At 37.4% G+C, this 27,974-nt stretch overlaps 1 protein-coding gene across 2 annotated transcripts in view; it reads left to right on the top strand.

Annotated features, from left to right (window-relative positions):
* CABLES1 (Cdk5 and Abl enzyme substrate 1) overlaps positions 1 to 27,974 on the top strand; it is a 147,776-nt gene that overhangs the window by 105,639 nt on the left and 14,163 nt on the right. For both annotated transcript variants that reach the window (XM_074199424.1, XM_074199425.1), the window contains 3 exons: positions 16,594 to 16,690; positions 17,881 to 18,043; positions 18,862 to 18,965. In XM_074199424.1, coding sequence (XP_074055525.1) covers positions 16,594 to 16,690; positions 17,881 to 18,043; positions 18,862 to 18,965 — 364 coding nt within the window. The remainder of the gene's footprint in view (positions 1 to 16,593; positions 16,691 to 17,880; positions 18,044 to 18,861; positions 18,966 to 27,974) is intronic.

The following is a 27,974-nucleotide window of genomic DNA, read 5'->3' as shown; positions in this document are numbered from 1 at the left end:
ACTCTTAGATTTGGTGATACGTGGCTATGGTACTGTGATTACTGGGCTACTTTCTCTATTCAACTTAGAGCTGCTGATATATATGATATACTGGTCTGCTTTCTCTGATGTGCTGCTAACTGCTAAGCTTTGTTTACTGAATTCTACAATTTCCATTTACCTTTTGTGAGATAGCATGTGCCCTGAGGGTTCTTTCAGCTCTTCTATGAGTCAGTCCCACAACCAAATCTAGCCAATGCAATGAACAGGCTGCCAAGAGAATCTCTCTTTTATTCTTTGCTTCCTTAGTAGCAACTCCTCTAAATCTGTCTCATATTTCATTTGGAGTGAGTAATTCTTTTCAACTACCATCATCCCCTCCTGGCAGCTAAAGTCAAGACCATGAAGATTATTACCCTGTCGATTCCCGTAGCAAGGCTAGCGGTGATAAGTGAAACTGCTTCCCTTTGTTCCAAATTCCTATAAGCTGCCTTTGAGTCACTGTACTCTCCACATATCCTGGATTTATTTAAAACAAAATCTGTGTGTAAATTGAAGGTGGCATATAAAAGGAATTGCTCAAGTTTGATGTTCTTGGAACTGCATAAATCATAAGATCAGTTCATAAAGCTTGTGTGGTCAGAAATAGATTAAAATTAATTTGAAGTGTTTAACAAAATAAATATAATGAAAAGTAAATAATGTTAATTTTCAGTTTTCTAAATCAATGTGCCACCAGCTGGGATCCAATTCTATTTGATTTTGGCACCACTAGTGTAAAGCATTGGTTTCCTAGCCATCTCAATACTTTCAGAATGGGGTAGAATTCAGTAGTCTAATTGTGATCACCTTTATTTATATACATCACTTTACTACTGGCCCTTAATTAGTCCAGAACTCTGGTTCCTTTATGCTTTGGGTTAGTAGATTAAAAAGGCAAAATAATTAACTTGCATATTATTGGGATTCTAAGATTGAATGCTAACTCTAAAAGGACATTCCTCATTTTCAGTCAAATAGCCATTTAGCTCATATATTTCCTAATCATTACCACAACATGGACTGTATTTCTTGAAAACATCAGCATGGATTAAATAAGAGAGCAAAAATATCTACAAGAAAATTCCAGTCCTTCCTAGAAATGAGGAAATCATTTTTGGGCTCATGAATAAGTAATCCCCAAAAAGAAAATATTGAAAAAAAACTTTATAAGAGGTAATGCAGAATCAAAGGAATTAAATCTGAGAAAGAAGAACATTCAAAATTATGAAAATAGTTTTTCAGAGCAGGAAAGAATTTTAGAAATCATATCTGAGCCCCTCACTTTCCACATGATTCAGAGAGGGGAAGGAATTTGCTCAGGATTACACAGTGATCCAGATTTGTCCAACATTGCAAACTTTTGCCCAATTCAAAGCTAAGTACCCAGCTATGTGACTCCAGGATCAAAAGTCTTGACTTATCTTTTTTTGTCCTTACAAAGAGCTTATAATACTCTTGTTAAGCACAAGTCCTATAGTTAATGATAAGAAGCCATTCCAAATCCTGCTTTTGCAAGAACAGTTGCTGATCATTGTGTATAGAACAGAACAATTCAACAAAAGTTTTATTCAGTGTATATTGAATGATATATATTGCAAAGATTGTCTCTGTTAAATAACAAGAATACAGTCAAAAATGAAAAGCAGTCCCTGTCCCAAAAGAGTTTATATTCTACTGAAAGATACAGTATCTTGATAGGTAAGTACAAATAATTTTAGGAAAGTGAGAGCAATGGGAACTGGGGGGAAAGGAGAGGAATCTCTAGATTTTAAGATGCAGAGGAGGGAGTCCAGTCCAAGGATGATAGATGCCTATCTGAGCCAAGGCTGAGGTTGTTTTTGTACAGCCATATCTGGTTCTTCATGATCCCATGGACCATGTTCATGGAGTTTTCTTGACAAAGATTCTAAAGTGATATTTTCCATTTTCTTCTCTAGTGGGTTACAGTAAACAGATGTTAAGTGACATGCCCAGTGCCACCCTGCCAGACACAGTAAGTGGCCAGATTTGAAACACGCCTTCTTGACTCTGGACCTAGGACTCCATCTTTCAAGCCACTTAACTGCCTATTATTAGCATTAGGTCTTCCCAAAACTGCAAGCACTCTTACCATATTTGGGTCTTAAGTGATCCTAATTGTTGAAATTTCCAACCTTTAACTTTCCTTCTCTCAACTAAGCTTGCTATGACTGGGTTGAATCATTTCCCAGTAAGCTATGATTTTGGCTCAAGGTAACTATCCCCTCCCTGATTCAGACTGTAAGCCCTCTTCAAAAATATTCCTCAGGTCTAAAATGCATCATCTTTATTGCTCTTCTAGAATTCTTAGATTAGATCCTACAAGAAGCTTTTCCCATTTCCCTTATTTGTTGGTGTCTTCCCCATTCTCAACTAATGATGGATATATGTGCTTTTTAACATATTGTTTCCCATAGTAGAATGTCAGCTCATTGAGGGCAAGAATTATTTCCATTTTGTCTTGTTAGCCAAGGCCTTGCACAGTTTTTTTCTTTTTTAGGTTGAGCCTATGATTTCATTAATCCTGACAAAGAAATTCCCTCCACCATTGAGAAACAGTTTGGGATGCTGGGTGGTTAAATGATTTGCCCAGGGATAGAAAAGCCAGTATGTCTCAGAGGCAGCACCAGGAACTCAGATCATCACACTACTTTTCATTGTAATCCTGAGAAATGCTTTTATTTAATTAGCATGTGTTGTTAGCTTAAAATGGGTGGTTTCATGAGTGATGAACCTCTCTGAATTTAGATAAACTATAGAAAGGACGGTACACCCAAGAAACATATGAAAGTGAGAGGATGCCAAGGACAGACCTCACCTTTGTGAAAATTTTATATCAGTCATCCCCATACTATTAGGGAAAATGAGGGGAAATTTTTCTTTTCTTTTTTGCATTTCATGTGTAGCAATTGAGAAGTCAAGCTAGTTCTATCTATCAATCACTAAAAGGACTTTTGAAGGCTAGCCTGGGGATCCAGTCTTGGCTAGATTAAAGAAATATTGTTTCCACGGGGAAAATGTCAACAACTGATTTACAAATCATGGTTTGAAAAATAAATAGAAAAAAAACTGAAAATTGCCAACATGGTGGCTAGAAAGAATGGCTGAGTTGTGCTCACACATCTTTGTAGATACAGCTACCCTTCTACGTTTCATAGGAAATGAAGTGTTCACTAATGCTTGCTCTTAATTCTTTTGTCCAGAGTACATTTCTTGGAAGACAGATGAGACCAAAGCATGAAGTATGGTAATGGAATTCTCCTTAAATTTAGGGATTGTAGAGAAAACCATTCTGAATGATTCTGTAAGGGAGGTGGGGGAAGCAGAAACTGAAGGTTTTTGGAGATGGGGCAAATGAGGAAAACCAGGGAGTAGGGGAGGAAAGGAACCTTATGAGAGCAATCCAAAGGAGGTTTTTACAGTCATTTATTCATTGGCATATGTGTGTGTGTGTGTGTATATGTGTGTATGTGTATGTGTACATACATACACATACACAAACGCACATTAAAAAAAATAAGATAATGACCCAGGATGGCTCACCATTAGAACAAGGTGTTCCTTGGAATTGTTAAACACTTCCATAATATGATATTTGCATCCAGAGCATTTGGGTCTGTTTCCTGAATGTTTATCGCTTTATGACATGGGGAACAGTGACTTCTTCTATTCTTAGAGAGTCACCAAGCATGAATGCTCCCTGCCTGGCCTTCAACAGGCCCAGATAACCCCACCCATTTCCCCCCAGAAAAATCTTTCATCGTGGTGGAAAATTACACATTCACAAATTGTGTTTCTTTTCTCACACCAAGTTCATTCCCACACAGAGACAAATGCTCAGAGTGACCTCATGTATGAATCATGCAGCTATTGGGCTGTTTGTGCGAGCTTGCCTTTAGAACAGAGATTTTGATGGAAGCTGTATTAAGACAGTCTCCATTGTCTCCTAGTTGCCCTTGGGTTAGGTATGGCTTTAAGATGAAATGCTGACTGTGAGAGAAGGATTGCTTGGCTAAAAGGGGCTTTTATTCCACTTACTTCCTAATAGAATAAATGTCAGCCTTGGGTTTTGGTCCATTTACCCTGAACTGTGGCTAGAGCATCTAACAGATCTTGCTCCCATGAAAGAGAGCAAGACCAGACTAAGATGTCAGACACCACCCGCCAGGGTAATGATTGCCCCTGATATTTTCTGAAGAGGCAAAGAGTGTTACTTCTTAGATGTGTAAAATGAGAGCAAGTAAAAGGTTACTTGAGTTCCTATGAATGTAGGATTTCTTAATTAAAATTAGTCAAAATTGGATTTCATTTTCTTATCCAGTTTCCTAGCTTTGGTTGTTGTTGAGCAAATCTTTCATTGTTTTGAAGATTTCAGAAAATCTAGTTAATATTTAATTGGCTTTTAAATTATTCACAAGTCACAGTGTTTCAGCCATTGTCATTTAAAGAGCAGAGCCCCATGTTGAGACCTGCAGGTCTTGTGTCTAGAATTATTGGAGATAATAACTGCATGAGTCAGTTCACACCCATCTGACCAAAGAGAAGGCCCCAATTTCATGTTATTGGATAACAAATGTGATTTTTGTTGGGGAGGGGGGTTCCTTCATCTAACATTCCAGATTGTGAAGGGATTTGGAATAAGTGTTTCACCTTACAAAAATCTAGGTAGAATTTCATAACATCCCTGGAATTTGGGGTTGTTGTTTAGTCTAATTCCATGAATTTGTAGGCTCAGTGTTTTTATCAGTCTGTCTCTGGCACTTGGCATGGTGCAGGTATTTTGAATGTATTTAAATGCATGTTGCTAAACTAAACTGGTGCTCAAGCTTTCCACTAGGATAGTTAGCCCGTGGTTTGTGGCTAATGTTGGATAGGGAGGGAAAATAGAAACATCTCAGTTACATTTATAAATTCATGTAGACCAAACCTATGTAGAACAATGTGGAGCAGCTAGCCTGAAGTCAGAAAGATCTGAGTTCAAATTTGGCCTTAGTCACTTACTAGATGTGTGATCCTGCACTAGTCACTTAACTTTTATTTGCCTCCGTTTCTCATATGAAATATGGGAATACATTGGAGAAGGAAATGACATCCTCTCCAATTTTTTTTGCCCAGAAGACAGTCCATGGAGCCATGTAGAGTTGAATATAATTGAACAATCATAACATAAAAGGAAGTAAAAGGAGCAGAGCAAAAGTTTGTAATTGTGGAGTTAATGTCAACTGAAATAGCCCACTTTGGAAAATGGGAATATTTCATCTGTCCATCTCATTTGAATCGATTCTCCCCTCTCCACCCCATTCCCAAACAACAACCCATTCTCTCTCAGATTTCCCAATTACTATTGAAGATACCAGCATCTTTCTGTTCAGTGAAGGCTCACAATCTCCTTGTCATCTGTGGCCTCATTTTGTCCAACATAATCTGTAGACTTCTGGACCTCAGAGGTTTCTCTGACCTGCTAAATAAAACATCCAAGGATTTGGGGAGTTGCCCATCAAAGTAGGGGTCTGCAGGTAACCACTAAAATCTGTTTCCCCCTAGTAGGGAGTTTGAATATCAACTAACCCCCAATTTACCTTTTCTGAAAGTATCTACATATAGTAATGGAGTTCCCAGTATACACAGAATGAAAATAGTCTACATTTACAGGGACATTTCATAGAAATCCCCCTCCCAAGAAAAGTCCTATTTCAGAGAGATTTCCAAGTCTTCTAAATTAATCCCAGATTCAGATCCCCATTTACTTTGATTGAAAGGCTTTCTCCCCTCCCTTAAACTTGACCTCACCAACACTGGGGAATTCATGCTGTTCTTCTGGCCAAGTGGCTTGTTTTATTTTTATACTCCATTTTAGTGAGAGATTAGAACAATGGCCTTAGAAAGAAAAATGCAAAGATTTTATCACTGCACCCCTGGGAATTCCACTTAAATCTGTCTCACTGGAACTTTCTGAAAGTCTCTTTTAGCCAAGGCACAACACAAAGTTCACATTGGAAAGAGGCGGCCCAGGACAGACAGCCTGACTGCCGGCATGGGTCGAGGCCTCTGACTGGCTCTGCTGCCCACTGATTGTGTGACCGTGGGCAGATGGTTTATCTCCCAGTTATCTCTTTAGTAAAATGAGAAGAGTACACAAACATTTATCAAAGCACTCAGATATCACAGTGAAAGATTACAGTAATTCACACCTAGAAAAGTAAATAAGTTTTTGCTTTAAGAGGTAGGCCAAACTTTGTCCCCCCCAAAAATTTTAAGGCTCCCAAAAAAGTCCTTGTCCAATAATCTCAGTAAGTAAATACTTTGTCCTTCTACAAATGAAGTTATATTTTTATCATCCATATACAAGTTACAGACCACTATCACCTCAAGGGAATATAAACTCTGTGAAACCAAGGATTGTTTTGGTCTTTATCTTTGTATTTCCCAAGACCTAGCATAGTGCCTTGCCAAGAACAAACAGTTAATAAGCCTTTGAATAAGAAAATCTTGTTCTTTTGATACACTATTTATTATATTTGTTTGGCACCTTAGAGAGCCCCAAATAGCATTTTGTTTCCCCATTTTATTGATAATAACTCATTTTTACATAGTGCTTTAAGATTTACAAAGGCTTCTTCTCCCCATAACAACCTTATTATTTTCAAGTATAGGGCAGCTCAGTGGTTCAGTGGATAGAGCAAATCTGTCTCAAGACATTTACTAGCTGTGAAACCCTAGGCAAGTCACTGAACCCTGCTTGCCTCAGTTTTCTCATCTGTAAAATGTTGTATAAAAAGGATATGGCAAACCACTCCAGTATCTTTGCCAAGAAGACAATAGCACAAGTGTTACTACCTTCATTTTTCAGGAGAAGAAATCATATCTCAGAAAAGGTAATTATTCTTCTCAGAGTCATTCAGCTAGCTAGGAATTCTAAGACCCAGATTCCAAATCATTGGAAGTCATTATGGAATCTTCTGTTGCCAGAAGCCTTTTCCTGGAGTCATTTTGCTATAGTGGAGGAAACCCTGGACTCAGAATCAGAAAGAACAGAATTCCAACTCTGTAATTAGTTTTTTGACTCAAAGAAAATGAAAACCTCTCCTGACCTTAGTTTTCTCATCTTTTAAAATGGAGTTCATCATACCACCTCCTTCATGGATCATTATGAGAAGCAAATGAGAAAATATTATAAAGTTGCTTTGTAAACCTTAAAATATTCACATAATAAATATACTATATGTATATTTATATATACATATATTTATATAGAGATCCATCTATATAAATACATGTGTATATATAAATAGATGCTATTATTTTTCTAAGCATCTAGGAAACAGGCAGGGTCCTTCTTTAATTCATCAGCCAAAGATTGCTAATTAAATTTTCTTTAAACAACTTATGAATGGCCATCTATATCTTAACTCTTTGTAACTGAAGTTGCTACCCCTAAAATTCCACAGCTTAGTAAAAGTTTGACTTGGAAAACCGAACAAGTCTTTCTGTTAGCATAATATGAAGCTTATTTAAATCTGATCACATATGTGGTCCAACAGATTTTTCATTTTTCCCTTTATGCTTTTAAATAATATAGATCTAGAGAAAAAAATGTTTTGTGGCTTGTCACATCCAAAGAATTGGCCCTGAGTGGTGAGCCTCTCTGTCCTTAGCTAAATTGGTCCTTGGAAGGCAGGCCAACAGTATGTATGGAAGCCCTTCTAGCCTTGTACAAGCTACCAGCTCTTAGGTTTGGCCAACATAACTCGGAGAACTCTGGGCCACCTCTAAGAGGAAAGACTTTGATCCAATCCCTTCTTTTTATAAAAGGAGAAAGACTTTTAGAGCCAAAGTGACTTGCCCTAGGACTAGCAGAAGCCAGATTTAAACTTAATCCTTCCAACTTCAGCAGTTGACAACAGATGAATTTATTTGTTTTATTTTAACTTTAAATTAATTTATTCATTCATTTTAATGTCTCTGAAAGAGAAAACCCAATAGATTATAAGCACCGTGTGTGGAATAATTAGTGACTTTTTTCAATTGCTCATGCATTATTGTACCTAAGGCAATATATTGTTATTTCAGTGTTAGAATAAATTTAGATTGAGCTTCATTTTTCTAATTTATGTGTCAAAAATTGAACTCGAAGTCTACTGAGAATTTGGAAAGAACATATAGGGCAGATGAGAAGGAAAAGAATGACTGCTAAATTCTGTGCCTTAGGAGGATGACATAGTCCTGTTTCCCTATGGCTACATATTTCTTGACTATAGCTTTTAGGAAATAGTCTGATATGTGGATAGCGTGATGGATTGGCCATCTCTGGTTCAAATTCAGCATTTGACATTTTCACACTGTGTGACCATGGACAGATTGCTTAACTACTCCCGTCCTCAATCTTAAAAGGTTGTTTTCAGACTCAAATGAGACTGTGTAGGTGAAATCTTTGCAAGCTTTTGTTGGTATCTGTCCATTAATCTTTTGTGTTATTTCTAACTCTATCACTAGTCGTGTGACTCAGTTTTTTTATCATCTGTAAAATGAGGAAGTTCCTTTAAATGCTTTCTGTGACCTTTTCCAGCTCCAAGATAGAATAATTCATTGTTGGATGTGTCCAGGTTTTTTAATACAAAAGCACCAGAATGACATCAGTGGAGCTTTTGACAAGTTTATTTCCAAATGGATTTGAAAGAAGGGGACAAGAAGCATTCACCACATTCTCATCATGAAACATTTACAGCTCTTAATTGGAGGCAGAAAGCCTGCAGCTTCAGGACAGTGTCCTTAATAACTTGCTGTGCCATTAAAGTTTTTAAAGTAGGAAGTTTTGGATAGACAGCATTTAAAGAAAAAAAAAGTACAGGCACTAAGACAGTCGTGAGAGAGATGCTCTCAGTCGTTCTGTTACTGATAGATCACGATAGGGACTATGGTTTCATTGGGATGAGACTTTGCTAGTGCAGTCACAACTTCTCTACAACTTACAGTCTTAAAGAGAATGGTCTAGAATAGGGAGTAGTTAAGTGATATGCCCAGGGTCTTGTGACCATTATGAGACAGGGACCAACATTTAACTAAGGTCTCTTGGGCATCAAGGCCACCTTCTGGCCACCATGTTGTGCTATTGATTGGATGGTGTTGATAAACTACTGTTTGATTTTTGTATTCTGGAAAGTCTTTTTTAATTTCTATAATGTGTAGAGAAGTTTGGAAATTAAGAGACTTAGGTTTGAGCTTTAGCTGCAAAACATACTAGTTTTACTTGTTGTTTGTTCTTTATTTAGGAAGGTGATGACTTGCAAGTAAATTGGATTCAAGTTAGGGTGCAGTGCAAAGTAATCAGACTCACTCTCCTCCCTGGAGCCATGTAGATCTAGTAGTAGGATATAAATCAGGACAACTAGAGGTGGACCCTGATATGGTGAAGACCTTGCCTTCTTAAGTCCTTCCCAGGACTCAGGTCTCAGTTTCTCTGAGGGAAAAAACATTCAATGATTAAGGTAAGAATTGAGACCAAAAAAATGTCCTCATTTACCTAGTTAAAAAAGAAAATCAATCTGAGACTAGAAGACCCTCATGGTTTCTGGCCAGGACAGAACTATTACCTAAATATTTTACCTAGGCAAATTTTTAACTCTCCAAATCTCAGTTTTCTCTTTGGTAAAACAGGGATGGTAATGGTAATAAATGGCCCTGGAAAGATTGTGAAATAATTTACAGAACATTAACTCATTGGGGCCTTAAAAGTAACCCATGAGAAAGGCTTTTAAAGTATTTTTTGTTTGATTTTTGTTTGGTTTTTTGGGTTTTTTTTTTTTGCAAGGCAATGGTGGGGCTAAGTGACTTGCCCAAGGTCACACAAGTTTCTGAGGCTGGATTTGAACTCAGATCCTCCTGACTAGAAGGCCAGTGCTCTATTCACTGCACTATCTAGCTGTCCCCTTTTAAAATATTTTTTAAATCATTGAACATTTAAAAATAAAGTTAAATGTATTCTTAAAATTTAAATAATTAAAAACATATATTTATAAAATGGTAAATTTTAATTAAATAAGATAGTAAAATTATAAATAATAAAATAAGAAAGAAAATGATTTTTTAAATGAGGAAACTAAATTTCAGAAAAGTTACATGACTTGCTAAGTTCAAACAGATAGTAACTGTCTGAGGTGGGATGTGAAAGAAAGACTTTCTGACTCTAGTCCTGTGTTCCTTCTACCCACTGTACCAAGATGTTTCTATATAAGAGAATGGAGTAGATCTCTGTGATTTTACTATTATAGTGAAATGCATCACTAATGCAGATCAGCAACTTATAATCTTAAGAGAACTGTCTTGAGCCCTGAGAGGTCCGCTGTCTTTACCATGGTCAAACAGTTAGTGTATGTGTCAAAGGTGAGACTTAAACCCAAGTCTTCCTAGTTCCCAGGCAATATCTTTGTCTACTACACCATACTATTTATCTGTAATGATGATGACAATGAGATAACTGACATTCATATAGTGGTTTAAAACAAAGTAGATTATGCATTTATCTCATTTAAGCCTCACAATAAACCTTTGAGGTAAATACCAGAAGTACATTCTCCATTTTATAGATGGCATGATTAAATGACTGGTATTTGATATTAAATGACATGGTATTTACACTAATCTTCACAGCATTCAAGTGAAGGTGGCACTTTAGAAAATCTTATTAAATGTCTAAAGAAGTATGAAATTCAACTGTCATGAGAATAGAAATATCTTGATAAAGATTACATAAAAAATAAAAAGAATACATGGGAAATGCTAGTTTTGCTAAGTTATTTTTAGTATGAGATATGGAAGGACTTGATTCTTACAAATATCATATTTACATATAGCAGGACACACCATAAGGTTATTTTAAAAAAAAAAACCAGTTACAACTCAGAATTCATCTTTCATCGAGTTTTGCTCCCTTGGCTAAAAAGCCATGGGAGTTTCCTGCATGGTGTTCTTTCTTTGAGCATGATTTCACTGGATTTTATATAAAAGGAAAATTGAGTATGATTTTTGGTTATTGCCAATTTCATTTATTTTGTGGAGAGGAAGGGAGAAAGGATATTGAGAAAAGATTTCCAGTTTAGGCTTTGTTAGTGATTATATATTTATTTTGAGTGGCAAAGTGACCAGAAGGCTATATATTAGGCTCTTCTAGAGGAGACCACCAAGTTAGCTGGAAATTAAAGACAGATGAAACAAATAAGTTGGAAAATGCCCATACTTCATTCTCACTGCTGACATAAAGGGCTGCAGTTATGAGACAACATTGATCCAGGCTAGTGACACATTTTCCTTCTGTTTATTTGGTGTAATGGATATAGAGCCTGCTTTGAAACCAAAAGACCTGAGATCAAATCATAATTTTGACACAAAATACATAGGTAGGTAGAATTTCTCATTGGGGTGTTCTTTGTTTTGTTTGGGTTTTTTGAGTGTTTTTTTTTTCAAGACAGTGGGGTAAAATGACTTGCCCAAGGTCACACAGCTGGGTAATATTAAGTGTCTGAGGTAGGATTTGAATTCAGGTCCTCCTGACTAGAAGGCCAATGGTCTATTCATTGCGTCACCTAGCTGCCCCTTGGGTTATTCTTTATATTACAGAAATCACAGGTCCAGTTTCTATCTCCTTCCTCTACCTGCTGTTATATCCTATTCTCATATTCCTTGCACAACTAAAACCATATATACCTTATATGGAGAGGTAAGATACCATTTCAAGGTTGAGGAAAGGAATTTGTTTGGTGTCTTGATGTGTATTGAGACAGGGAAGGGAAGGTATTTGGAAATCAGTGATATTGAATTTTATATGGAACAGCCAGATAACTGCAGAAACATACTTTGAAGTGATATCTATTCCCAAAGATGTTACTAGTTAAGACTTGGTTTCTTCATTTGCTTTATTGATTCCACTGGTTTTCATCTGTCATGAGTGTTTTCGTATCTTTAACTTCTTTTCTAGTTCTTTTGCATAGTTAATGTGTGACTGGATGCCTCCATCCATTCTTCTTTGGTGTAATATCTATGATGTCAAGGGAAAGTGAGAAAGATCCCCAGTCATCTCTTTTCTTCTCATTCAATTCTGTGGTCTCCTTTTTGTTCCACACACCAGACACTACATCTCTAGACTCCATCAATTTTCTGTCTCTCATGCCATGTCCTCTTTCCTCATTTCCAACTACTAGCTTCTTTTAAGTCCCAAAGGAAATCTTATATTTTTCCCAGTCCCTCTTAATTCTAGTATCTTCTGTCTGCTAATTATTTCCTATTTGTCCTATTTATACATTTTGTTTTTTGCAAGGCAATGGGGGTCACACTGCTAGGTTATTAGTAAGTGTCTGAGGTAAGATTTGAACTCAGGTCTTCCTGACTCCAAGGCTGGTACTCTACCTAGCTGCCCCCTATCTATAGCTTGCTTAAACACATTTCTTTACTCGTTGTCTTCCCCATTAGATTGTAAACTCCTCAGTCTTTTGCTTCTTTTTGTATCTTTAGTGTTTTGCATATGGCCTGGCACCTAGTAGATACTTAATGTTTATTGACTAACAATTATGTTCAATAAGCATTGATTATGCAGAAGAATTCTCTTCCAGTTCTACTTTCTCCAAGAAGAAAGAATATGTAAGCAAGGAAATGTCTTTCCATAAAGCAAAGTTGAGGTGTAATGGATAGAGCACCGGCTCTGGAGTCAGGAGGACCTGAGTTCAACCCTAACCTCAGACACTTAATAATTACCTAGCTGTGTGGGCAAGTCACTTAACCCCATTACCTTGTGGGGAAAAAAAACAGTTGAGAAACACCCAACCCTAGATATAAGGCAGTGCCTTGAAATTCAGGAGTAAAGCATGGAGACATTAAAAGGCAAAGAATTCTTAGACATCCCCTCCCAGATGGACCTGTGGGAGGCAATGAAGTTTTCCTGAATATTAGTTGGGCCAAGGTACACATGGCCATGTTGTGTCAGAGGGGCTATATGTATCAAGTCTTTCTGCTACAAGACTAATACTTTATCCACTCAACCATAACTTTTTAGATTAAAATAATATATTGAGATTTTTTAAAATGTCAGTCATCTTTTTTGTTAATATAAATGGCCCTAGAGGATAGAATTGTATATTTATAGTTGTGAATAGCAACTATTACAGGAAGACCTGTAGGTGTTAAATCAGTCTTCCAATAGGCCCTGCCTTTTTATTTGGGTTTCAATATCCAATTTACAGTACTCCTTAGCTGCCAATGAATAAATTTATTATCTAGTGATAGCCACTGTTAACAGCATATGACATTAGAGACAATTATGTGTGTGGTTTAAAAAAAAAAGATTTTGAGTCTTGGCTGATGGACTGTTTCATGCAGTATTTGATACAAAGAAATGCCAGTATATTATATTTTCAGATGTCTCTCTTAGAGAGGCTGCTTGGTTCTTCCAGCCTTGGACCTCAGAGAATGTTTCTGACCCTTGGATGAGTTGCCACAAGTCCATCAAGCAACTATGAAAAACTTTTTATATGCCAGACAATGTTAGAGACACAAAAAAAAGTCAAAATGAAAAATCATCTAGTCTTCAACTTTGCAAGTTTAGAAATTCAATTTTAGCACTTTACCTAAGGGCTGATCATATTCTGGGGCACTAGTTAAATAAGACACTTATTTGTTAATTTTGTTTTCATTTTTATTTATGTCCGACTCTTCAAGACTCTATTTGGGATTTTCTTGACCAAGAGCCTAGTGATTTGCCATTTCCTTTTCCAATTCATATTTCAGATGAGGAAACTGATGCAAACAGAGTTAAGTGACTAATCCAGGATCACACAGCTACTAAGTGTCGATGAGCTAAGAGGTGAATTCAGATCTTTTGGCCTTAAGATTCAGTGCTTTTTCCACCCAGGACATTTATTTAGCATTTACCTTCAAGGTGGGGATTTTCTGCATTTGACAGATAAGAAAACTAAGTCTATGAGAAGGTAAAGGATTTGACTAGAATTGCACAGCTATGAAATATTAGATTCAACCCCAGGTATCCAGAATACCATTTTGTGACTTTGCCAAAGACACAGAGATAAGAGGGTGGAACCATAATTGGAACTTGTATTCTGGCTCTGCTCCTTACCTGCATAACTTTGGGCAAATCACTTCTTAAGTAAGGTCACCCTTTAGGGCCTCAGTTTCCTCATTCATAAAATGAAGAAGAAAGACAAGATGAACTCCAAATTCCATGATAATTTTTTTTAAATCAGCTACCAAGAATAGAAGTTCATGATTTCATGAACAGTCTTTTTTTATTCCTATTTGTGTATTTGAATTTTTGTTTATATTAATTACTTATTAGAATACTTTTTAAAAATAAATCTTCAGATACTCTATTCTGCTGATTTACAGTATATTATGTAGTTCCTCTGTTGAATATGCAAGAAATAAATAGAAAATAATAGAGTTAGATTCTAGTAGTGATAAGAGGGGACAAGGTTAAGAAGCCAGACTTTGAAAGAAGCAGGGATATATGTTGAGTTTTTTTTTAAATTCAGATGTTAGTAAACACCAACTAAAATAAGCTCTTCCATGTACAAAGTAGAACAGAATAAGAGGATAATAAGAATAAAAAACTTTCAGTCTCTTTTATATAGCTTAATTTTTAAATATAGAATAACTTTTTCAAGTATATAATAAATTCAACTTTTAAGTTATCCTGCTTGTCTGTGATACCTTCTGGATTTTCTTCAGTTCCTCTTAAAAAACAAACAAAAAACTTGCTTCAGTGGCCCTCTTTTCTTTTTCTTTTTTCTTTCAACAACTCGGACCCTTGTTCTCTTTTCCCCTTTCCAACTGTACTTCTCAGTGGAAAAAAGAAAAAGATAGCCTTTGTAACAAATGCACATAATCAAGCAAAATAAATTCCCACCTTGGTCATGTTGAGAAATATATTTCTTCTCTTTCTGTACTTGGGGTCATCAGTCTACATACACATTGACATTATCTATGTTCTTTTGTATTTATTTTGTAAAATATTTCTCAATTGCATTTTAATCTGATTCAGACTCTACTGAGCCAAATATTTGACACCTCTTGTTTTACGACCTCATTGTTTTAGATTTGTAAGGAACCTTAGAACTCACTAATCCAGTCCCCTCATTTGACAAATTAAGAAACTGAAAGCAAAAGTTATTCAAGATTATATACCAGTGACAGGCAGAATTTGAATCCAAATACTGGACTCCAGAGTCAGTATTCTTTTCATTCTACTTTCTCCAATCTCTCCCTCCCCCCCCCCTTTCTCTCTCTCTCTCTCTCTCTCTCTCTCTCTCTCTTTCCCCTATCTCTTCTCTCCCTCCCTCCATTAGTCTTCCTTCTTTCTCTTCTTCCTTAACCTCTCCTCTCTCCAAACAATTTATAAGACCTGGAATCCTATTTGCTACAAACATAGTACATGACCTTCTTAGATCTTGGAAACCTTCCAAGTATTTATTAACAAGAAAAATGCCAATTTGGATTATTTTTCAATAACAAATATTTTTGAATAGTGTTTTTTGATATAGAAGCTCCAAAGAGACTGTTAGCTTATCACTTAAATAATTCATTGTAAAAAAAGAGTCATAGAAAGCCAATTCCAGGTGACAAAAACAAAAATGAAACGGACTTGTATAGCATTGCCAAAAAAAAAAAAATAGAAACCCTATATTAGGGTTCTCATTTTAAGAATAGGTCTGGTATAGGTCTATTCCTGTCCCAAAACAGTTTTCTTTTTCCTCCTAGCTATAGCAATAAAAAGGATAGTAAGTGGTTCATCTACAAAATGAGGAAGATTGACTAAAATGACTTTCAAAGTTTCTGCCAGTTCTATATTTATAATCATATGTCTGATGCCAAAAAATAGGAAGAAAAATGATCATCCCTTTCTTTATAAAGAGAAGGTAGAGTTGACTGTGTCCCAGAGAGGCTTTTTCAGTAGCAGACTTTTTTTTTGTTCCTTATTCTTTGATCAGTTTGCTCCTACAGTCCCCCAGGGCTCACAATCTAAGGAGACCCTGTTAAAGTGACAAGGATCACTCAGATTCTCAATAGGACTTCCTCTTGTAGGTTTTTGGTTCAGTTGGTTTTCCTTTATTTTGGAATGGCTAAAATGTGGACATATTGAACCCAGATATAAGAAGCTAGGGTGGCACAATGGATAGAGTGCTGGGACCCTAATCAGGAAGACCTGAGTTCAAATGTGGCCTCAGAAACTTCCTATCTGGGTGGCCCTGGACAAGTAACTTGACCCTGCTTGCCTCAGTTTTCTCATCTGTAAAATGAACTAAAGAAGTAAATGGCAAACCACTCTAGTATCTTTGCCAAGAAAACCCCAAATGGAGTCACAAAGGATCAGACATCACTGAAATGACTGAACAATAAAATGAAGCCAGAAAGTCTTATGTTGCAAGAGGGAGAAAAAAAATGACATCCTGTTCTCCAGGATGCACTTTACTGCTTTTCAGTATTGTGTAACAAGCAGCAGGATGGCTCCATTGGGGGTGGACAAAAGCATTTTCTTTGGCTTGTCCTCTCCAGGGATATGAAATTGGATGGAGGACGACAGTCTACTGGAGCTGTGAGCTTGAAAGAGATCATTGGTCTTGAAGGTGTAGAGCTCGGAGCAGACGGCAAGGTGAGAAAGCTTGACTTTAAACAATGAGTTAACACAGGTTCATCTTGAAACTAATAGAGCTAGCAAGGACACTGATATGTCAAGATAGGGTCTGGGATGACTAGATAGTAGCAAATGACTCAAAGAGGGGCAGATTGCTGAGGTTTTCATCCCAGAATCTCCTGGCTCCACTGGCAATTTTTCAGTATACCAATAATTTGAAAGCACTATGGTTTGAGTTCCCGGAATAAATTATTTCTCTTCCCCCTGCTGTTTATAACAGTGTTCGACACATCCCAGAAGTACCCCTCCCCCCCCAACATGCCTCACTTGAGAATGTAGTGATTAGTGGGATGAAGACATTCATTAAGTGTTAATGCAAGCAGGTCACATTCCACTGACTTCTTAATATCAGCTCAGGAAATATAATACTCATACTTTTTTGGCATCCCAAACCATGTCCCCAAGAGGCTTAGTAATACCTCTGACTTCACACAGTAACAAGCACCGTGTTGAAGGGCAGCCGAATTCTTCCATCACCACTGAATCAGAGTGTGTCAGTTGGCACTGCCAGATGGAAAGCTAGAAGGGGGGAGGGGAGAGAGAGGGAGAGGGAGAGAGATAGAACATTTTACCATGGAGGGGTATCTTCCAAGTGAATCTATTACAAGGAACTGGAAGTCTGAAAAATGAATTCTCCAATTTAGCTGGTCAAGAATGTTTTTGCTATCCCATCAAATTTAGTATTGAACTCATACTGTATATATATATAGGACTTTCCCTGCCTGGATGCTTTAAGAAGAAATACATTTGATTTACTTAAATTTATTTATGCTGAACTTCCTTGACTGAAAGGACCTGATGGAGGAGTCATATTAAGTAGAATAAAAGAGGCATTATGGCACGTTTGATGGTTGATGGAGTGCCTTGAATTCAAATCCTAACCCTGATACTTATTAGGTGTATGAGCACATCGCTCAACTTGTGTGTGCCTAATGTAACTTCCAGCTACTTAAGTCATAGATGGGTTGAGATCTGTGTGTATGAAAGGTATTTCCTCACTGAGTTTTCCAATACTGAAGCAGTCTCAGCTCCTTCAAATGTTGGAGTTGTGTATTATAACTAGCATGTGGCAGTCACCACTTAATGGTGAATCCTGTTGTCTCCTTGGGAATGATTTTTTTTTCCCTATTCTGTCTTCATCTCTTTAGACTGTTTCTTACACCCAGTTTCTGTTACCCACCAATGCCTTTGGAACCCGGAGAAATACCATCGATTCCACTTCTTCCTTCTCCTCCCAGTTTCGTAATGCCAGCCATCGTAGCCTTTCCATAGGAAGGGCAAGCAGCAGTACCCAAGGGAGCATCGACACAGGTAACCCTGGAGTTCTGGTTATTGCCCTCAGATGGTAATTTTCAGCCCTTTTTGCAGTGCGATTCCCCCTGGGGTCACTAGAACAGAATCAAGCACAAATAAGGTCAAGTGTAAGCAGCTTCTCCTTTGGGTTGTCCCCAGATTGGGAACTGGATTGATTTCCTGAAGAAAATCTTGATTACACTTAGCTTAGTCAGTGTGGACCACAATAGGGGAAAATTGATTTGAGGATAAAGCTCATTGTAAAGAGGGCTTTCCACCCCTGCCCATGGAAGGATTTCAAGAAAATGGAATTATTAGGATCATCCCCTCACCTCCAGATCTGAAGCACAGTTCCATGTTTTCTTTTGATTATTGTCATGGGCAGTTACCATATTAATAAGAAGCACGTTGATAGGACCACCTTCTATGGACCTGTAGTCAATCTGTAGGGACCAGAGGGAATTGTGAGTTCTCAGATTGGTTAGCAAGTCAATTCAGTATTTAGGCACAGAAAGTGAACTTTGTTTGCTTGACAGGATTCACATGCAACTTTCATTAATTAAGAGGTACAGTAATCTCCTTTTTCAAAGATATGAAAACAGGATGTTTTAAGTGGAGAAAGAATAATGTGTCAAGAATGACAATCCATTTTTAGAGGGGTTGAGTTTTCCTGTAAGGCACTGGTCTATCACAATATGAAGCAGATGATCCAATTGAGATCTAAATGAAATGAGCCCACATTTGGATCAGGGGTCACTTGGAACTCCCAGTTAGCTTTCTATCAGAGACTTACCAGGGCCATTAATGACTCCTCTGTTTGTATATATGATCCTTAGGCAGTGACCCAGGAGATTTCATAGATTATGACCCAAATCTTCTGGATGATCCCCAGTGGCCCTGTGGCAAGCACAAGCGAGTTTTAATCTTTCCATCATATATGGTGAGTACCATCTGTCAGAGTGCTATATTAGGCCATTTCTGTTACTCTGGGAGCCTCAACCCCTTTCAACAATATTGACTTTGATAGAACTTCTTGTGAGGAGTGGGGAAGATAGGTCAGTGGTGGAACTGGCACCTGACTTCCCCTGGACCCCTAGAGAATTCTACAGAGAATTAGTGCCTTCATATCATACAGTGTTCTGACAGATTAAGAGAACAGCAGCAGCAGCATAGATAATGGAATGCTTCAGCTTTAAACTCAAGGAAAGAGTCTAAGGCAAGAATTCAGTTCAGTTCACCACAGCTTGTAAGCACCTACCAAATAGGCTGAAAATTGAACCAGTTCCTGGGGATACAGATAAAAATGGAAATCAGTTCCTGTTGTCAGCGAGTTTACTTTTTACTTGGGAGGGATATTGTATAGGACACTCACATAGTGGAAGAAGAGGGTGAAGAGAATCAGGAAAGGCATCTTACAGAAAATCACAGATTTTTAATTTTTGCCAGGTCTCTGTTTTTCACCAATAGTTCAGCCCCTATTCAGAGCCTCTTAGATAGAAGCAAAGGAAATATCTCTTGAGCAGATGAAAGGAACCATAATAAGAATGAAATAAAAAACCTTTTCATTGATATTTGCCTTACTTGTACAGTTACATTTTACCCCTTTTCTCTTGTATGTAACTTCTGTTTCTTATTGAGGGTTTACCCAGTTCCACTTCTGGACTCCCTTAGTCTCCCCAGGCCAGCATTGGTGGGGCAGGAGACAAGGATAACAAAAGAGACAAGTAGTCCGTCAAGATCTCCAAGTGCTCTGTTTACTTATCAAAACACCAGTGAATAAATACCTTTTCAGTCTCTAATCCACTACCATGGCACTTAGTAAGATAAGATTCTGGTGTTCAAGGACACCAGGTGAAAATAATTCACAATACTCCCATACACAATGGTCCCCAACAAGGGTTATATTGTTATTTCTCACCCTTTGTGTTTTCTCCAATAAAGGACTACATGAGGCTATGAAGTTTGTATTAGTCTACTCCCAGGTGGGGTCTTGAGGGGTTCCTCACATTTTCTCAGCCAGAGTTGACTTGGATGTAGTGTGAGCCAAAGGACTAGTTTATCTTGAGGAAAGGGAGAGGACTAGGAGAATAGGAGAAACCCAAGTAGGCCCCTTTCCTCTTTACAGGGCAGTGAACTATTCACATCTCTGTACAGTAGTGTTGACAAAGTAGGCATTTCTCTCAAAATTAGGGAATTAGGAATACTTATAGGTCCCTGAGGCTTAACTCTGAATGACAGAACCAGCAGGTCAGGAGACCCCTTAAAACTTGAAGTTTGACGCAGTCGACCAGTTTCCCAAGACCTAGTGATTGAAAATTACAAAAAAAAATCCAGTTCTGATTTACCTTGATCATTTGGAGATACTAAAACCTCTTGAGCCTATCATTTCTCTCAGCCACCTCTGTTCCTATTCCGAAGATTCTTGTTACTGTCAGCACCAGACCAATACAGAGCTTGATAGAGAACTGGTTTCTAGTTTGTTTAGGACCCTTCCAGGACCAGCCCACCCTAGTTGTGCCTTGGGGAATAAATTGACTCACATCTGATTTCTTGAGTCATTTCCCAAATATGATAACCACTCTCACATTCCCCATAAGAACTCAGTCAAGGCTGAGAGCTGGCATAGTTACCTAGCATATGGATGGGTGGGCTGATCTCACTGGAGTGTTAAAATGTGGGGCAGTTGGAGCTGTTTTGTTATTGGCACTTCCTGGAAATGTCCACAGGACCACAAACAAATCAGATGAGAGAAAAAATTTGCTTAGTTAAGTCTGCCACATATTTACTAAGTTGATTCCACCTACCTGAAATTACCATATCTAATTCTATTACAATTAGAGGGAACCAGGTTTCTGCCCCACACACCCTTTTGAAAACTGTAACTTTTGTCAGTATAGGAGGTTTCTCATATGGAGATACCTTTGGGCATCTAACCATAGAGTGATACAGTGGTTAAAGTGCCAGGCCTGGAGTCAGGAAGATCTGAGTTCAAATCTAGCTTCAGACTCTAGCTATGTGACCATGAGCAAGTCACTGAACCCTATTTGCCTCAGTTTCCTCATCTGTAAAATGAACTGGAGAATGAAATAACAAACCACTTGAGGATCTTTGCCAAGAAAATCCCAAATGGAGTCACAGTCAGACGTGACTGAACAACAGTAATAAAGGAAGTTTCTCATGTGGAGATGCCTTTATCAATAGGCAACTCATCTGAAAACTGGTGGTCAGCGAGTTGTCTGAGGTTTTAGACAAAAACCCAGAGTCCTACAGATTACTGGCATATATATAAATATATATATACATATATATATATATATATATATGTACCCAACCAGACTTTAAAATTTATTTCCAGTTGTATTTGTTCTTCTAAATAGGAAGTTAAAATAAAAAAAACTTCCATGTCTTCCCCCCCACAAATGCAGACAAGTTTTAAACTGAAGGCCTGAAAAGCTAGTCTGTAATTTTTTGAAGAAATGTGACTCCTCAACATTTGGACTTTTGTTTGAAATGTTTTACTTGGATTCATGGAAATGGCACCTACCTGGACATCCTGAGAAAGAGCATTTTGACAGAATCCTGGGGTGGCTTCCAACAGCCCTGTGCTTTGGGTCCCCAAAGTCCCAGGAAACTGACCATGAACATGAAGGTTCAGGTGCCCAAGAACCAGTGCTTTCAGGAAGAGTGTGCAGCATTAATTGCTGTATTTCTCATTTAAGTTCCCCAGGGGGAGGGGACTGAGTGTGAACTTAGTATCTGTCCTGGACATTTTGTTCTTTGTGCACAACTCTGGTTTATAATTAAAGTTTCATTAACAAGTCAGCATACATCATTAGAGCCTGCCAGCTGCAAATCCTTAGACTAGTTTCCCTCTCTTTATGGGTGTGGAGAGCAATTAAGAGAAGAACAAGCAAGAGAGGTGAGATAATACAAGCAGATTTAAAACTCATTCATTCACAAAGATTTCTGGGTCCTTTACATTTCTACACAGAAATCCCAGTTGTGTTGTTTTGACATCAGGGAGAGAACAGCCTAATTTAATTTAAAGTGCCTATAGGGATCACTGATTTTGGAGTGATAGGATTTTTGTTTTTTTACCTGAAATCTTAGGCCCCACACATATAATATATTGCCTGTGGGTTTACTTGCCTAATCACAGACTCCCCTCATTACACCCCCTCCCCCCATACACACACAGGAGAGTAGACCTTAACTCAGGAGAATACAGTAGAAGTTAATTTTTTAATGGGAAACACATAGCTTTAGTTATATGAAATACATGGCTCATTAAAGGGAGGCCTGCAACCAGATTTCCTTGTCATGGGAGATAGGAGAATTTTCCTCTCCAGAGAGCTTTAAAAATAATGACTTAGGCATTTACCTAAATGGAGACAGGTGACTAGATTGAATGACTTATTGAAAACCTTTGGATTTTTTATTCTAAACCAAAATGATTGCTATACTTTTATGGATTGTGTTTTCTCTCATTTCAAGAAGAAATATTACTGTTCCATAAAAAGAATGCATTAATTTAAGAATTAATTTAGACCAAAAGATCTCATAATCTGTGATCTTTCTCTGTGTATTTGCCATAGATATTTTTGAAACACATTTTATAATGCATATGATATTGTGACTTTGTAAATGACATTCCAACCATATTTTGTGGTATAAATATTTTAGCCAGCATGCATTGTAAGTATGTGCAGATGTTATGAATGCAAGGCATCTCACTTAGCTTTACATTCATTCCAGGAAATTAGGTGAATGGAGACATTACAGCAGAACTATAGCTGGATGGTTTGAGACTTGCACTTTCTGTAACATAAATCAAAATGTCAACTGCCCCATGGGCAAAACTGCCCACTAATCAGAGATGGCATTATTAAGTTGGTAAAGATGCTTCTTCCTCTGATTTTGTTTCTCATGTTCAAAATTATTTCAAAGACAGAAATCTGCATATTCACTGTCTTGGGGAAAAGGAGATGAGAGGAGAGGGGCACATCTGTATCCATAGTAAATTCAAGATTGTGTATTTAATATCTATTGCACAGAAATGGAATACAGTGCAGTCAAGAGAAAATATATGAGTCATCCTTTCACTTTGTCTAGCTATTTACCAACCTCTTAGGAAAATTGATTAACTGCTTAGAACAACTGAACTGTCCATCTGTTCATTGCTAACTAGATTTAGTAAAGGATCACTGCTCTCCTTAATTACCCCTAGCATGGAGCATCTGCTTTCTCAGCACCTATTGGATGGAGTCTGCCATTTAGATGGAAATCAGACATTTGAAACTGAAGCAGAATGATTTTAGCTTTCCAATGGATTTTAGAGCTAGAAGAGGCAGCCCCCTTTTATGCATGAGGAAACTGGGGTTCCAAAATTGATTTGCGTAAGATTGGGTGACTAAGGGACAAAATGCAGTGGAGCTTTGGGTCTGGAATCAGGAAAACCTGAGTTCAAATCTAGCCTCAGAGACTTTCTACCTATGTGACCCTAGGTAAGTCACTTCATTCAGTTTGCCTAAGTTTTCTCATCTGTAAAATGAGTTAGAGAAAGAAATGGCAAACCATTCCAGGATGTTTGCCAATAAAACTCTTCTTGGGGTCATGGAAAATGGAAAGACTAAAACAACTGGACAACATACACACACACACACACACACACACACACACACACACACAAAATTAGTGGTATGAGTTGAACTATAATCCAAGTCTTCTGACACCTGTTCCACAATCTGTCAGCACACATCTTTGGAATATCCATCAGGAAAGTCTGGCCCCAATTATGAAGATGATGATATTTAATGTAATAACCAGTGATATTTGAGTAAATATTTAACAACCAGCTTTCAAGGCTGGGGGGAGAGGAAGGGAAATATACCTACAAAACACTTTTTTAAAAATTATTGACATTTACTCCAAAATTCTCTTTGTTCTGGACAATGAACAGTGAATAAATCAGGACCCAATTTGTAGCATTTGCCTATTTTGGAGGGTTAAATACTCAAAATCAGAATTTAACAATTGAATCTCCTGTGTCAATTTGAAGTATCTCAAACCACTCCCAATAACAGTTCACATTTATATTGAATTTTGGCTATCCTGCTTTTGAACTCTAAACTAGTTTGTTTTCTCTAACATGGCCTTCTGCCTTTTATCCCCTATTTGACTAATGAGAAAAATTGAGGCTTACAGAGTGTCTAGTCTATTCCACTGTTCTACCACTCTATTTCTTAGCCAATACCAGACAGTTTTGATGACTGAGACTTTATAATATAATTTTAGATCAGGTAAGGCTAAGCCACCTTCTTTTGCACTTTTTTCATTAAATCCCTGGAAATTCTTGACTTTTTATTTCTCCATATGATTTTACTTAACTTTTTTCTAACTCATTAAAGATAAACTTGTCAGGAGTAGAACTATTACCCAGGCTGAGACCTGCTAAATCCAGAGCTGGGGGCAAGATAATGAAACATTTATTGTTGTTCAGATGTGTCTGACTCTTGGTGACCCCATTTGGGGTTTTCTTGGCAAAGATACTGGAGTGGTTTGCCATTTTTCTTTTCCAGCTCATTTTACAGAAGAGGAAACTGAGGCAATCCAGGTGACTTTCTCAAGTCACACAGAGAGTGTCTGAGCCTAGATTTGTATTAAGTCTTCCTTACTCCAAAGTGCTCTATCCATTGTGCCACCCAGCTGCCCCTAACCAAATAGTTTCAACACTTCAGAGAGGAAGCCAGTTTTTGAAGAGTACAGGATGGGTAAAGGAGAAGGGCTTCTATTGGATCTTTTAACTGAGACAATTTATTGGAGCATCCCTAAGTTTCTTCAGTATTCTTCATGCTAGTGTTATGGTGTCAAAGCTGAAACTTTGACCACCAACTGTCAGAATTTCCTGACTCATCAGGTATTATTACACTCATAACACCTACTGGACATGGAAGGGTGAGTAGCTCTTGGCAGCCTTCTATCCTGTTTCTACACCTTCTGTCCAGGATTCAAACCACTCAAACCATCTCTTTGATATGGGGTGTGATAGATTTCTTTTCCTTAAAATTCATAGTCATAGATTTAAAAGCTAGGAAAGTCCTCAGAGGTCATCTTTGGAATTAAAGGAACCAAGCCCAGTTGGTTAAGTGACTTGCCCAGTATCACATAGCTAGGAAGTATCAAATGCAATATTTGAATGTGGATTTTCTTATTTCCAGTCCAGTACTCTATCAACCATAACAGGCTGCCTCAGTTAAATAGTAGGGGCATGCCTTTGGAGTTTAGGAAGGAGGAAGCAATTTTTCAGACCTATGTTGCCATAATATAACTTTGGTGGGAATAGTTTCTTAGGGTATGATTAAGAATTTTTTTAAATTAAATTCTTGGTTCTTTAGTGTCTTAGATATGTGTTATAATCTCTAAGCTAAATAAACAAGTTGTGGTAACAGAAGGCTTATCTTTTATCCAAGAAGGTAGATGTAAATGTCACGTGCGCGCACACACACACACAAACAAGAGTATGCACACATATCCACACATAAAGCACGAAGGTTCTCCTTTTTTGAATTGTGTATTTCTGCTCATTTTATGTTTTGGAAGGTCTCCTCCCAGCTGACCTTTTCCTTCTTCCCCTTAATGCAGCTGTGTACACACAGCTTCCTCGCAGCCCGCCAGCTGCTGGAGAGTGCTTTTACGTGACCTCTCACCCTTAAAAGAGCAGAAATGCCACCTCTGCAGAAATGCAAGCTCCCTGAGCCAAAGCCAACCCCATTCATCACCCCATCCAGCTGGCTGCTGCTGATGCAGTAAAAGAGAGTAGCTCTTTCTTCAGGGATTTCTATTCATTTAGGGTCTGCCTGGCAGAAGGGCATTATGTACAGCTGAAAATTGGTTATTCAGGAGGTCAAAAAGCAAACTATTTAATTAACTATCTGACTTTGCAAAGATGGTGCTGCAAAAGTATATAAACAGTAGGAGAAAACTAGTAAGATGAAATCAGCCTGATTTTTTTTCTTCCTCTTCATACGGGTAGCTCTCCTGCTATACTTTTTAAGTTTAATCTGTATTATTGACATTTTCTCCAAAATTCAGTTAATAAACATTTATTAAGCACCTGTACTGTATGTTGTAAAGTCCTATGCTAAATGCTGGGAGTACAAAAGAGGCAAAAGACAGCTCCTGCCCTTAGCTTACAATCTAATGGGGAGGGTACAAAATAAATACATACAAAGCAAGCTATATACAGAATAAATAGGAAATAATTAGCAGGGAAGACACTAAAATTTAGAGGGTTGGAAAAGATTTCCAGTAAATGGGATTTAAGATGGAACTTAGAGGAAGGTTATCAGATTTTTTTGAGGCTAACTTTAATCAGAGCTCCTGTGTAAAGCTTTGATTCTTCTTTGATTCTCACAACAACCTTGTTAGATAGTTGCTATCCTTATCCTCATTTTATAGATGAGGGAAAGTTACTAGCCCACAGTCCCACAAGTAAATCTCTGAGACAGAAGTTTAGCAGGCATGATTGTACTTCTTGGGGATGCTGATCTAGGAGAGGATCAGTTCCCTCCTACTATAGATCTTTGGCTGCTAGGACCTGTTTTCTCCCTAGATCACTGATTTCTTGTTATATACAGAAGGAGTTTCTCTCCCATGCATCCTCAAGAGAACAACAATAGCCAAGCCTCAGTACTAAGGCCTGAAACATAAAATCAGTGTTTTCTGTGTTTAGGTAGGAGACCAAGATTTTTGGTAGAAATAAACTGCTGGGTCCTGCCTTTGAGTCTTGAAAGTAAGCAGAGGCTTGAAGCTTACACAGAACCCACTAACACCCAAATAGAGAAATTAAGTAGTGTGACAGAAAGAAATCAAGATATGGGGGACATACATGGATGGCATTTTGTAGACAATCCAGCATCTGAGAGCTGATGCATCATAAATAAACAGTGGAAAGTTAAACTGATACTAGTCTGACAACAACAGACTGTTTGGGGATCTTTGGTAAACAGACTCCTATACTTGGGGCTACAAACAATTTAAGTTCAACATATGTTTATTAAGCATCTCTTACGTGTTGGACTATGTGCTATACAATGGAGATACAAATGACAGGAATCAGAAGAGAGAGTCTCTGTAAATGGAAATTTCAAGAGTTGTAGGAATACTTTTAGGAGAGAAAAAAGACAAGAAAGATTATTAAAATGAGGTAATGTACAAAGATAAAATAAAGGGTAGAAGTGGAATTTATTATGTAAAAAAGATAGGGATCATAATCATGATCTTAGACAAATTTAAAGTTAAAATAGATTTGATCAAAAGTGGAAAAACTGAGACACTACACTGTATCCCCAGTATTATTCAGTATTGTTTCAGACCTTTTAAAATAGCTAAACATTATAAAATACCTGAATATGTACCTGCCAAAATAGACAAAGGAACTATATGAACATAAACATAAAACACTTTTTATACAAATAAACTCAGATCCAAGTAGTTGAACTAATATTTATTGTTCAGAGGTAGGTAAAATCAATTTAATTTTTAAAATGAGGTTTTTAACTAATTAATCTATTCAATGTCATACCAGTTAAATTACTCAAAATTCTTTTACTGGGTTAGAAACAAATCAAGTACATTTGGAAGAACAAAAAGTCTAAACAAAGAAAATAGGGGGGAAAAGATGTCACGGAGGTACATTCAGCAACATCTGACCTAAAACTATATTATAAGGTGAGAACAATGTTGAAGTGTAAAAAGAATAATTTTTTATTATTTCAAATTAAATTTTTCTTGTATAAATAAAAAACTGTAGCCAAGAACTGAAGGAATGCAGAAAATTAGGGGGAAATACTTTCACAGATGATTTCTCAGATAAGGGGTGATTGGATTAGAATTTTGCTGAAGTATAGGAAATTATGAGCTAGTTGATTTAGAAAAACATGGAAAGACT

The sequence above is a fragment of the Macrotis lagotis genome, chromosome X (genome assembly GCF_037893015.1).
Source record: "Macrotis lagotis isolate mMagLag1 chromosome X, bilby.v1.9.chrom.fasta, whole genome shotgun sequence".
Classification (NCBI taxonomy): domain Eukaryota; kingdom Metazoa; phylum Chordata; class Mammalia; order Peramelemorphia; family Peramelidae; genus Macrotis; species Macrotis lagotis.
This window is presented reverse-complemented; position numbering and strand designations above follow the sequence as displayed.